A 13,992-nucleotide genomic window follows, 5' to 3' on the forward strand; every position below is an offset into this window, starting at 1 on the left:
TAATCTAGGTCATTTGTGGCATTTTATTTTTCACCCCCTCTCACCCCCATGCCAATAGGTGATGAACTTGGAGTTGAACCACATTGCGAATGTCACGAAAACTATGGATTCCATTCGCAACACAGCCTGAATGTTAGACAACCCGAGAAACACTATCGTTGTGTGGATTGAATAGAGTCACGGATATCTGTTTGTGCGGAATTTAATATCGGTGGTTCTAGATTATTTTTATATGTCACACCTTATCACCCCACTCCTAGGGGTGCCAGGGATGTCTTACCCCCACAGTATTTATTTCCAGATTGGAAGTGATACGTGTACAAAGTTTGGTTGAAATTGCTCCAGGCGTTCGAGAGTTATGGCGGAACAAACAAATATACACACCCACACACATACATCCATTTTTATGTATATAGATAAATGCAGTAGTGCATTTCAGGGAAAATGAGGGAACTAAGAACTATTTAAGCAGTTCCAAATTCCAATTAATGTGTGTCCATAGTTTGCACACTCCATGCAATAAAAGTGTAGTATTTAATACATAAAGAAATATTTTTTGTAAGTAGACAAGTGATGAAAAAGCATAATTTTTATGTTTGAAGTTAATTCAGGAGGAGGCTGAAGTTTCATAGCCCTCTCTCTGCCCCACACACTTTCCACATACCACTCAAATAATGTGTGCATATTTTTCAGGACAATTGTTAATCTGTATGGAAATATTGAATTGTATAAGATGAGAGGATATAAACAGTCAGTGCATTCACCTTTATGAAATTTTGTATACACTGACACTCAAGTAATGTTTGTACTGCCATGCACTGTTCCATCTTTCTATTACAACTGCTGTCCGGGGTGTAAGGTGTGACCTTCCACATAGTACACCCAATTGTCAACCACACTTCCACATAGTACACACTGGACTGCTTTGTGCAGACTAACGAGGCTCTGGCGACTGACCCTATGGCCAGTATAATTCTATGTGTTGTCCTGTTTTTTGTCCTTATGTGTGCTGAGTGCCCCTTTGCAGCCTCAGCTTTTAACAAAGGTCAGAAAATTTTAAGATTTTAGTTATGCAGCATTACAGTTATGTTATTTTAGTTACGGTAAGGGGCTGGACCCCATATCGTGCGACAGGTGCAAAATAGCTGACGCACCCAAAATTTTAAATTCAAATTCAAAACAACTGCTGTCCAGATGGCAGCACTAGTCCCAAAATTTCTGGACATCACCTCATATATCCATATGTGCATGTGAACTAACCTCCCTATGCACACACTACGTGGACAATTTGCAAAGATACAGGGTGCACACGGACACAAAAGAGAACTGATGGGGTGTCACTACAACACTGGCAATGTTTTACAGTTCAATTCTTTAAAACACTTTTGCAGTGTAAGAAAATAAACACTAAAAAAAACAATTGTCAATTTACCTAATATTCTTTATTCATTCCATTAGACTAGTATAAATTGCTGTGTGTAGACATCTTGTTTGACTGATTGGATGTTTGTATGCCAAGGATTGCACTACATGAATGTTCATTGTAGGTGAAACGTGACATGGATTTGGAAGACCTTCCAGCCGACATACGAGCCATTGTTCCACCGAATGACCTGAAGAACCTTTCAGTGGAGAAACTGAAGAAGCTAAGCAATGACCTCCCAGCTCACACTGCCCCTGTAAGTAGCATCAAACTTTCAGTACATAAAATATAAAATACAGGAAGATTTGGCACACACAGGAGATGTACTATGTAGAATTTTCAGCGAAAAGTGCAGGCTCGACCAGGACTCGAACCTGGGTCTCTGGCATACCATGCTATTCTCTACTACTACAGTGTAGAGCTCGACGTCTACAGTGTTTCAAAGGCAACAGGTCTTGTTGCGGTAGCACTGACAGACAATTCCACACAGGTAAAACATTGACAGCGAAAAATTGGGTGAAGACAGGCCTGATTTGTAGCTCAGTGGAAGAGCAATGGCATGGTATACCAGAAATCCAGGTTTCTGGTAGAGCCTGCATTTTTCACTGAAAAGTATATGTAATAAAATACAGAGTTATAAAGTCTATTGGCCAGCCAAGATTTTGGTATAATTTGGGAGCACTAATTTCCCTTTATGCCACACTTACACGGGTGTTACTAAAAAAACCATGATTTCCATTTTAAAGTGGCAGGTAACAAATGGTGGATGTTTACTTTTGAAGAAACTAATATATCTGAAACGAATGAATGACAGCTTAAGATGTGGCCTATTTTTAAGGTTATCTTAGGTTTTTTTCAATATGAGGAACTATTAATTAGTAAATCACATAGTAAAAAAAATCATATTTTTTACTAATAATTTTATCTTCTTCGTCCAAGCATCAGGCACCCTGTTCTGTCCATCTCATCCACTTCTCTTGATCTCAGCTCTCCTCTTCATTTTCCAGTTCTCCCCGATGGCATAGTGATAACGTCATTACCTTGTAAACCAAGTGTCCTGGGTTCGTACCCAGTGGAGGCACATTGCACAGAGGTTTGGATCCCACTTGAAACTGTACATCCAGTCCCGATTAGCCTTTCTGGGCATAAAGTGAAGTTTAAACAACAATTCAATCAATCAATCTTCCTTTTCCAGTCCGGTCGTTGTCATGTTGATCCCGTCACTTCCACATAGTACACTCTGGTAATTGCAATGTAGGAGGTCAAGGAGGCTCTGGACCTACAGCCAGTATAATGATCTGTGGAGTGTGTGTTGTCCTTATGTGTGCTGAGTGCCCCTTTACAGCCTCAGCTTGTAACAAGGTAAGGTGATTTTATTCCTCATGGGCAAGTGTTGATATTATCTACGGTAAGGGCTGGCCTTTATAGAATGTGACGGGTGCAAAACAACCCAAGTGTTGATGCACCCAAAAATATTATTTCAACCAATCAGTCATGTTGATCTGTCCAATCCGAGGCTTCAAATTTCCCTTTGAACTCGATGCAGGTTGCTTTGAGTGTGCTCTCTGGTATTCTCTGGTCTTGAGGCGGAGTTAGGCATTTCCTCTCAATCTCCATAGTTATGGTTTTCTCACTTGGTTGACTATTTGCAGTAGTTTCCAACTGGGTGATTGGGTTTGCCACATCCCTGTGCCGAGAATAATTTTATGTTTATCATTAATTTACCAATAACCTGGACACATTCAGCTAGAAGCATTCACTGTACACACTACATAATTAATTTGTTTTATATGAATTTTGAGGTCCCATCCAACAAGTGTAATACATCAAGTTAAAGATAAATGTTCACGCTTTAATATTTGCTTGGAACACTTTCATCTTCCCGATGGCGTAGTGGTAAAGTCGTCGCCTTGTAATCAAGGCATCCCAGGTTTGATACCCGGTGAAGGCACATGGCACAGTGGTTCGGATCCCACTTTAAACTGTAGGTCCAGTCCCGATTAGGCTTCCTGTGCATAAATTGGACTTGGAACAACAAATCAATCAATCATCTCAGATGTCTAGGTTATTGGCAAATTAATGACAGACATAATATTATTAGTAAAAAATATGATTTTTTAAAATATGTGATTTACTAATTAACAGTTGCTCATATGGAAAAACCTAAACAATGCATATAGGTCACATCTTATTGTGTCAACGCCTCCCCAATGGCACAGTGGTGTCTTCGTCACCTTGTAATCAAAGGGTCACTGGTTTGATACCCAGTGGATGCACATAGTGGTTCGGATCCCACTTTAAACTGTAGGTAGAGTCCCAATTAGCCTTACTGTGCATAAAGTAGACTTAAAACATCAATCAATCAATCTTAATATGGTATTAAAAAAATTGAAATCGTACCATCAGTTTTAGAGAATTTTTTTGCCCCCTCAAAAGTCAACATCCACCATATTAGATTGAACACAATTTCCACTAGCTATCATTTTGAAATGGCAACCATAATTTTTTGCTATTCTTACACACCCACATAATTGTCATAAAGGAAAATTAGTACCCGCAAATTATACTGAGTGCTTGATTTTGGCTACTTGTCCCATGGAATAATGCAATTTAATAAAGATTTTTGTTACTTTAGTGGTTCTAATTTTAATTGTTCAATTTTAGCCACTAAAGAAACTAACATTCTCATTAATAATATTATTATTAATTGATGACTGACTTATTTGCAAAAATAAGATTTAGAGTACCAAAAAATAACTTTTAGGTTACATACATTAGCACTGTTACTATACATAGCTACAAAGTTTGAAGCTGTAGTGCTACGTTTTTTAAATTGTAGCTGTGATCTAGGATGTATTTAGGGGGTCCAGACCCGCTCCCCTCCGAAAAGAGTAAGTAGTAAAATTAAATAATGTAAATAGTGAAATCATAAAATGACTAAAATTAAATAATGAAAATATACTTGTTTAATCGAGGGTTAGTTTTTTCCACCGAACTTAATGGAAGACAAGGATTATATTGGGGTCATACTACTTTGAATGACAGTATCAAAGAAGATCTATGTAAGATTTATTACTACGTATAATAATATGCATAAAATATTACCAGGAACTTTACATTTCGTAAACAAATTCTAACATCCCTTGTTGATATTCAATAAATATTCAATTCGTTATCAATTTTTTAATTTCCTTGCCAGGGTGGTTGTTTTTTGTTTTTTTTTCCAAATTTTCCGACCTTAACTATACATAAGCTATGTAGATAACGAATATGTGCTGCTATATCACTACCCTTATACTGTCTTGTTACCTATTCATGTAATAAATATGTATATTATATTAATTAATTTGAATATTTGAATTAATTTAATATAACTAATTATTTTAATTATTTTTTTTTATTTTTTATTAATTATTATTTATTTATTTATTATTATAATACACTTGTTTTGGACCCCCTTACCGAAATATATTTCTAGATACGTGCCTGGCTGTGCTATAAAATTCTTGTAGCTTTTAGCAAAAATTTCACTACAGCTACATTTCTTCTCAGTGTTTGGACGTAAATTTTGTTTGTGGCAACAGCATCAAAAAATTGTCAACTTAATGCTTACTTATGTAGGAGTTGCATCAAGATCATTCCCATTACAAAATGACATCATTCTGGATAATCCAGAAGATAGCTATTCTGATATTCCAGATTATAGATACTACGATGTAATCATGGCCTTCTGGAGGGTAAGAGGCCAAACATCAAAGTAGTCGATCCAACCCCCCTTTCCTGGAAATTGGCATAATTCATTTCAAGTTATTCCAACAGAATAACAAAGTAAATAATGTGTTAGATAGAAAATATTAAGAACAATACTGGAACCAGGTTATGTTTCATATTGTACCAATTAATCCAAAGAAGAAATGGTTCCACAGTTTTCAAAATTCCAGAAATTAGTTTTTTATGGTGGGGGGGGGGGGTCCCACAACATAAACTGTGACTAAAATTCTCCCCTAATTTCTACAGCTTTTTCGTGATCAATGTGTGTAAAAGCTAATTAGAAAATAGAATAAATATGCATTTCAGTACACTAACAGTATGATATGTAAAAAGAAAATGGACAAACACTTGTGCTGGATGTTCACTCATTCGCTGTAATTGAGTAGAAAAGTCTCCCCATGGATTTAATAATAATTAATGTAAAATAAAATTTGTTTATATTTACTAAATTATAATACAGTGCCTTTTACGGCTGACTCTTTCGCGAAGCGGTGGCTATTACACTGGGCAGCGAGAGCGCATCTGCTGGCAAACTGGATGCTAAATCCGCATAAATGGAACTGCTAGCTATGTAATGAAATAAGCTCGTACAATTACACAGACAGTTAAAATTAAAACGAGCATGTACCTTGTTACGAGAGGTGTTGGAAATGATGTCCTCTTGCTTTACACATGTACGGCATTTTTTAAGGAAATTTTCACTAATATGTATCAGTTCCTCTTCCAAAATTGCTTCAATTACTCTTCTGATATTTTCTATCAATTCTTCTAATGTATGGCTTCAGGTTTAAAAGCTTGGTAGCTCGCCATGTAGACATCATGCAAATGTCTGTTGCTTGTGCAAGGCTCTGGAGGGATTTTTGAAAAGTGTGTTCCAATCGTGCTCCAACGTCATCTAATTTCTTCCCAGTAAGCACATGCCATTTCCTTTTTGCTTCTTATCAAGGACAGACCCTGTTTCCCTAAATTTGCTCATAAGTTCTTGAACATTGTCTCTGTGTGGAACAGGAACATCTGGGAATTCTGCTGCCAAACGCCTTCTGACTTCTCTACAAGAATTCGTAATGACATAAGTCATACATAAAAATGCATTGTTTTAAATTATACGTGGCATTATTAGACAGCAGGAAAGGACCAGTAATACGTAAACTAAAACAAAACAATCTAAAACACTTGTTAATACTTCTCAAACACATGCAAACTGAACACTAGCTATTTGGATACTGAAGCACTGACGCGTCCAGTGCCAAGGTCAGCATACAGCTGTGGGTCTAAATGCCGGCAGATGGCCTCCCACTGCCCGGCGTATTAGCCACCGCTTCATGGAAGACTCGACAGTGAAAGGCACTGTAGTTATTGTGTAATCATAACTGTGATGATATGCATGTACTAGTTCAGTTCATTAGAACCTGAATAATTCTGATATCTGATAGAAGAAACTCCCCAATTTGGAATAAAATTTGTTTATTTTTATGAGTATTGTATCCTAATAATCATAATCATGTTAATAATTATTTTTGTTGTTTGTACTATTCAAGTATTATTAATGGATTGGCCCTCCATACAAACATTTCCGGTGATGTCCATGGCCGTATGGTATTTTTGTGAACATATGAACATGTGATATGATGTGAAGGAAAAATTGACTATGAACATTGCTGAATGGCAGGAATACAAAAATATGGCATGGAATTGGTGATGGAAATGTGTTGAAATCAGGGCTCTTGATATGGTAATAGTATCGTAAATTGAGTTCAAATTTAATCATCAATACTTTTCTGTAGCCTACAGGGTATACAAAATGCTTCACAATACTTTTCATGGAATCTCAATATCCTGGAAGTTATTCAAAATGCACAATTTTCATTAATTTTTGCCAGTGGTATTAAGAGTTAATTTAATTATTACTATAGTTATTTTAATATTCTGATATCTCCTGTGTGAACATTTCACATTTTAAGAAAATTTCTAGTACATTAATATGATAATTCTTGGAATGACATGTTTATGCATTACAACTCCCAGGATCTCAGCTTAAATCCTAGGTAAGACATGGATAGGTGTTCATCCAATGATCTATTTCTTCTGTTCAGTTTTAATCTTTATAACCAATGAACCTAGATGGTATCCCCTGCAACATTCTGGATATTTCTATGCCCAGCATAAGAATAGGTTTTGGCCTCCCCTGCATTAGGCAACCCCTCAAACTCCTTGATTGAGACTTCTTTATAATATTTGAATGGAATCACTTTATGGCATCCATAGAAAAATTATATTAATTTTTGTCTCAACTTTGTGTGCTTTTCTACAACCAAAATACTTGTTTCTTAACTGCAAAGCTCACTAAGACAAAATTGTCTTGCCACAAAAAACTTAAAATGCACATTTGATATTATAGTATTTATTTTTGTTCTTTTGGATAATTTACAATGTGTTACTATGTAAAATTGTATTGAATACAATTGTTACAGCACACAAAGGGTCATTAGTATTTCTAATACAACAATATTGTAAAAATGTTGCTTTAAATACAATAGAACACCACAATAGTTAATAAACATTGGTCAGGCCTCCCCCATGGCGCAGTGGTAGCGTCATTGCCTTGTAATCAAGGGGTCGCGGGTTTGATACCCGGTGGAGGCACAAGTGGTTCGGATCCCACTTTAAACTGTAGGTCCAGTCCCGATTAGCCTTACTGTGCATAAAGTGGACTTAAAACACCAACTCAAACCAAACCAATAAACATTGGTCTTAATGCAAGTGTCGTGTATAATTTCATCAAAATGGCAATTTTGAGCAAACAAAACACTCCTGTATATACTTTGTCATTTTTCGGCACCACACATTATAATCATATGCAATATTGTTTTTCAACAACTAGTATAAACTTGATGTGACCTTGCACAAATGGTTGTACTGCAGGTTAATCGATCAAGAAAAAAATGTGGGTTTATTCAGTGGCAATTCGAAAATTTTTTTGGGTGTAGGAAGTTATGGTAAACAGACCGAGGAAAGTTTTCGAAAATGCGTTCAATTACACAGTCGCATGTATCGCTTGTATAGCCATTACATTTGAAATATTAGCTGCAGGCTCTCCCTGCTGTCGTGTGAGGATTGAGAACAGCTTTGCAAATACCAGCCGCCTGATAAGGGAATGTGTTGTTTCAACTCTTAAATTACGCTAAATGTGATAAAATTATGCTAGACATATATTACTATTGTTATACAAGTATTATTTAATTATCATTATCATTTTCTGATGACTGTAGTAGTTTTAAGTTCGATTTATGCATCTATTTTGGAATTGTGAACTGCGTTAAGCAACATTAGGAATTTCGACCATTCAATAAAATGGGTTCAATATAGTGCTTGAAAAAAGTTGAAGAAAATTCGATGACTAGTAATGGCATTCGTTTGATTTATTTGTGACTCCAACTTTCTACAGATTTCCTCTTATAAAATGCTCCTCACTTGTAAAATCAGGGAGGATAAAAAAGATGAAAACAAGAAAATGGACCAGGGCCTGTAAAAGCTTGTTCCTTGGTTGGCATACTTTCTTTTGTTTGAAACAAATCTGCTGGAGAGGTACAAACAAGATCTCGAGATTTTTAGGAAATAAATATTTCCTCAAAATATCATCATTAGAACTCAATTTCTCTGTTCCCCAGGGACATCCGTTTTTTGAGATGATGCTGGATTTTACCATTATGCGAAACAGAATGCTAGGTGCCAACGAAGTTAAAATTTTGCTAGGGTTGACATCACTGATTGAGGAAACTACTGTAGCTTTTTTGCAGAACATATAACTAGGCAACCCCCCCTCCTCCCTTGCACTGTCCCTCACCCATTTGGCTGTAGTGTGAGTACAGCGGCAGGCAAAGACAGGCAGTCGACCTGAAGCGAGCAAATGAAAGCAGATTGACTCTTGACAGTCGAGTAGCATTGTGCTCCTAATTTTACAATGCTCATTAAACTCTTAAAAAGTAGAGAACTGGAAATAAGTTCATATGAACTGTAGGAAGTTCCACACTTCTACATGGAGGAATTTTCCATGGGTATATTCTTTGGGAGATAAAAAAACAGAGTACCAATTTTCAGAGGCGTGCCAAGACATTTACTGTTCTCAGATCATTCCTCATTTTTGTTCATTTGATGCTTTCCCCCAACTGCCCCCTTACCCTTCCTATGTGGACATCACGAGAGAGGAGGGGGTGCAAGTAAACGCTCTCTGAACCTTCAAGAACCATTAAAATAAATTGATTGAATTGAGACAGTAATCATAATGTTTTGTATTCTACTTCATAAAGCTTAGAAAATAATATGCATTGTGTTTTCTTACTGGAAATTTTTTGATCACTTCTAAGCTTAGAATATGATTTTGCCAGAATTCTAAGCACTTAAGTGGTGTCTCAAAGACCACATAGTGATTAATACAGTAAAACCTCGTTTATCTGGACTAATGGGGGGATAAGTTGACCGGTTTAACGAAAGTCCGGATTAACTGAAATAACCTAAAAGAACAGTAGAAAGTGCATTAAAACTCCGTTTATAGCAACAAAACACGTTTATTATGTTGTATTTAAAGGGAATAGGTCTAAATACACTATACAGTACAGTACAAAGTCTGCGGGATACAGGATTTCGTAAGTGGTTGACCGCCATTTCTTTGGGAAGTTCTCTTGCTGACTTCTAGCCACATTTAAAACCTTGCATACTGCTTTTTTTTGTTTATTTTTTTAATTTTTTTTGCCTGTCCGGATTAAGCGAAGTGCGGCTTATTGGGATCCAGATTAATAAGGCTTTACTGTATAAGGTAAATTTGTACTGTCGTTTTTCATGATAAACATTTAGAGTAAACAGTTTCACTCAAGACATAAGTGATGATTCAGTGCTATGCTGCAAGTTACACAGGTAGTTGAAAAGCCTAGTTTTACCGATTCTCTGTTGTTTCACTCATGTCTATGTGCTTTGTTTGAACCCATGTGTTTGTTGCTTGCTATAAAGTCTCATTTCATGTATTTTTTTATGTAGTTTGTTTCATGTGCACTCTCCTGTTATTGAAAAATATAACATCACAGTTTGTGTCTCGATTATAGAAGAATCAACACGTTCTGTATCCTCATCCCTTCTTCTGGACCAAACAAGATGTAACTTGCAGTACAGCACTGAAGCACCTCACGCACAGTGAGTGAAACTGTTTACTTTCATATTAGCAATAAGTAACATTTATTTCTATTACTTAAACTATTATCCTGGAAAGTTAGAAAAATTTTGTTAATTGAACTTGTGGATAAAACTTTGCAAATAAGTTCCCCCATTAGGTCATTAAGTGCTTATTAAGTGTTTATTCTCTCGATTCCTTTTGTATTAGAGAATTTATGCATGTAAAGTTTACACAAGGCCTAAGTCAATAGATACATCTTACAATTCCTGTCATAATTTTGCACTGTGTTAATTAATGTATTGAATTTGAGAGTACTTTTTGTTTTTCTCTGGTTATTTCATGTTTGTTTTCTATCTCTCTAGTCCAGTGATTGATTGATTGAGTTGGTGTTTTAAGTCCACTTCATGCACAGTAAGGCTAATCCGAACCACTATGTGTCTCCACCGGGAATCGAACCCGGGACCCCTTGATTACAAGGCAACAATGCTACCACTGCGCCATCGGAGAGGCCACACTCTAGTATAGTGAGAACAACGAAAGAAGTGATGGGGCAAATCCAGTGGCTATAAAATGATTCGAACCTAGAGCCTGTGGCTTTGTAGCATGTTATGAAAGCTACTCTGTCACAGAGGCAATCAAGAGAACCTTCATATATATATTCCATTGTACAGGGTGGCTCAATAAGTCACTTAACACCCCCAGTACAAGGCCACTGCGGCATGGAACGTGAAAATGGTGATGACCAATCGTTGCCTGGCCAAGGGGGAACCACATTGACGTCACCCGCATGGTCGGCAGCCATCTTGATATCCGCCATCTTGAAATCAACTTCAGAAATTTAAATGGGAAGGGGGTCGTGCGACATATCAAAATGGGCTAGAATTTCACCAGGAAAACAACTGTGACATTTGTTTTCACCTAACTTTAAATTTAAGGGCGATTCCAGCATGGAAGAGTGACACATCCTTTCCTTTTTGCTTAAATGTTTATTGTTCAAATTATTGTTATTATGTGGTATTTATTGTTTAGACCAATCACTGAAAATGTCCGGATATTAACTTACAGGTATGTACATATCTTGTAGTATCGGTTGACATGGGAATTACGATTGTGTTTTGTCTTTACATAAAAGTTTAAAAGAGTGATGATGTGAATTGATCGTGTCAAGAGTAGCACATTTCCTTTTTCACTGATCTGAACGAAAATGCCAAAAACACGTGAGGAACGGATTGCCATCATATTGATGTCAGGGGAGAGAAGTACGCGTGACATTACCGCAGACTTCAATAACCGCAATCCTGCAAGACAACCGGTGTCACATGTGACCGTCAGCCAGTTGCTGGCAAAGTTTCAAGATACTGGATTTGTGGATGACAAGCCGCGACATGGACGTTCGAAAACAGCCACGGATGAGGGTACTGCTGTAGCGGTGTTGGCATCATTTGCAAAGTCCCCAACCTGTAGCAAAGGGAGACTGGCGCTGTAAAGCGGTGTCAGCAGGTGTTGAATTCAAAGGATTGAACGTGACTACCACTGGCATCCATATAAGATACAGCTGCAGCAGCACCTTAGTGAGGATGATCCAGACAGGCGTTTGCAGTTTTGTGAGTGGGCTATAGCACAACTGCAACGTGACCCTGCCGTCGGTAGCAAGATTCTGTTCAGTGATGAGGCTAATTTTTGTGTGTCGGTGGAGGTGAATAAGCAAAATCTGCGGTACTGGTCACCCGAAAATCCACATTGGACAGATCCCAGCAAGGTGACGGGAGGCGATAAGCTAATGGTGTGGTACTTGGGTTTCCCGACTTGTTGGTCCATTTTTCATTGAGAGCAACTTAAATGTAGGGCTACTTGCTTCTGCTACGGGAGCAGATCTTACCATTCTTACTGTCCGAGGATGGGAGCTATCCTGAATGGTTCCAGCAAGATGGTGCTCCACCACACTATGGGATGATAGTCCGTCAGTACCTAGATCAACAATTCCCTCACCACTGGATTGGTTGCCGAGATACTGTGGAATGGCCTGCATGCTCACCTGACCTGACACCATTGGACTTTACCTCTGGGGACACCTGAAAGCCATGGTGTATGCTACGAAAATCAGGGCTCTGGCATATTTGCACACACGCATTGTGGATGCCTGTACTGCAATAACTCCTGAGGTTCTTCAGAATGTGGTAAGGTCATGGGAGAGACGATTACACGTGTGTGTTGCGCAAGAGAGACGTCATATTGCGCATGTGTTATAACTTTGTGGTATTGTTAACTCTGCAACAATTAAAATTAGGTGAAAACAAATGTCACAGTTGTTTTCCTGCTGAAATTCTAGCCCATTTTGATATGTCGCACAACCCCCTTCCCATTTAAATTTCTGAAGTTGATTTCAAGATGGCAGACATCAAGATGGCTGCCGACCATGCGGCTGACGTCAATGTGGTTTCCCCTTGGCCAGGCAACAATTGGTCATCGCCATTTTCATGTTCCATGCTGAAGTGGCCTTGTACTGGGGGTGTTAAGTGACTTATTGAGGTTCTAGGTTTGAGTCTTGCCCTGGAAATGGGTGTTCCTTTGTGTTTGTCTTTTCATTGGTTTCATCATATTATCATTCACCATTGCAATTAACCTAATGAAGTAGAAAACTTTAAAAAAAAAAAAAAATAAATAAAGTCGTCATTATTGTCACCCAGTTTAATTTGTTTCTGAATAATTGTGTTAGAACCATTGGCTAGAGTTTTACTGCAAAATATTCTCATTTATGAACATTAAAAAAATTTGGTGTTTTTTTTTTTAGAAATCCACTTTGTGAATAGTTTTCACTATTAAATTAATAGATGTTAACATGCTTATCTCTCTCATTCTCTTTAGAAATATATATGTGGAGAAGTTAATAGAGTTTTGTATATCTTTTGATGTTATAACAATAAGCTCTCTATTCCAAAATACGTACATACATCGATGTTAAGAAGTTTAACTAAAATTCTACATCAAATTCTTGCAATAAATTAATATGATAGATGACGTGTGTGACATCATAATCTATGGATCTTGAGCTCAGAAGTAAAAAAGGGCTGAAAAGTGATTTCAAATACAAGAAAGATACAAAACAATTTACTTTTTCATTTGTGTGCCTTTCTTAAGCTGATAATCACATCTGACTTGTAACAATGCATCGTTGTACTCAGTGGCACATATGCTGCTTAGACTGGGCAGTTTTTTCTATTACATATGACATCACCTCAGTTGGCTTATTTTAGTGAATGACCTTTCCAGAGTAGATAGTAAAGTAACCAGCAATGTGTGTTGAAGTATCACTTGTTACTTAGGTGCTATCAGGACAAAGTGGCACTTACTTGCTACTTTGGTGTGAAGTTTGTGGTGAAGTGCCACTTAGTTTCCACTTTGGTGTGAAGTTTGTGGTGAAGTGCCACTTAGTTTCCACTTTGGTGTGAAGTTTGTGGTGAAGTGCCACTTAGTTTCCACTTTGGTGTGAAGTTTGTGGTGAAGTGCCACTTAGTTTCCACTTTGGTGTGAAGTTTGTGGTGAATTGTCACTTAGTTGCCACTTTGGTGTGAAGTTTGTGGTGAAGTGCTACTTAGTTGCCACTTTGGTGTGAAGTTTGTGGTGAATTGTCACT

General features: G+C 37.4%; 1 protein-coding gene across 1 annotated transcript in view; it reads left to right on the plus strand.

The window, feature by feature from the left end:
* The window catches only part of LOC145977972 (uncharacterized), a 286,923-nt gene that overhangs the window by 231,714 nt on the left and 41,217 nt on the right, over positions 1-13,992 (plus strand). Inside the window, exon 15 of the mRNA XM_083110320.1 lies at positions 1,548-1,679. Within this exon, the coding sequence (XP_082966446.1) occupies positions 1,548-1,679 (132 nt within the window). The remainder of the gene's footprint in view (positions 1-1,547; positions 1,680-13,992) is intronic.

Source organism: Lepisma saccharinum, chromosome 24 (assembly GCF_977018435.1).
Source record: "Lepisma saccharinum chromosome 24, izLepSacc3.1, whole genome shotgun sequence".
Classification (NCBI taxonomy): Eukaryota; Metazoa; Arthropoda; class Insecta; order Zygentoma; family Lepismatidae; genus Lepisma; species Lepisma saccharinum.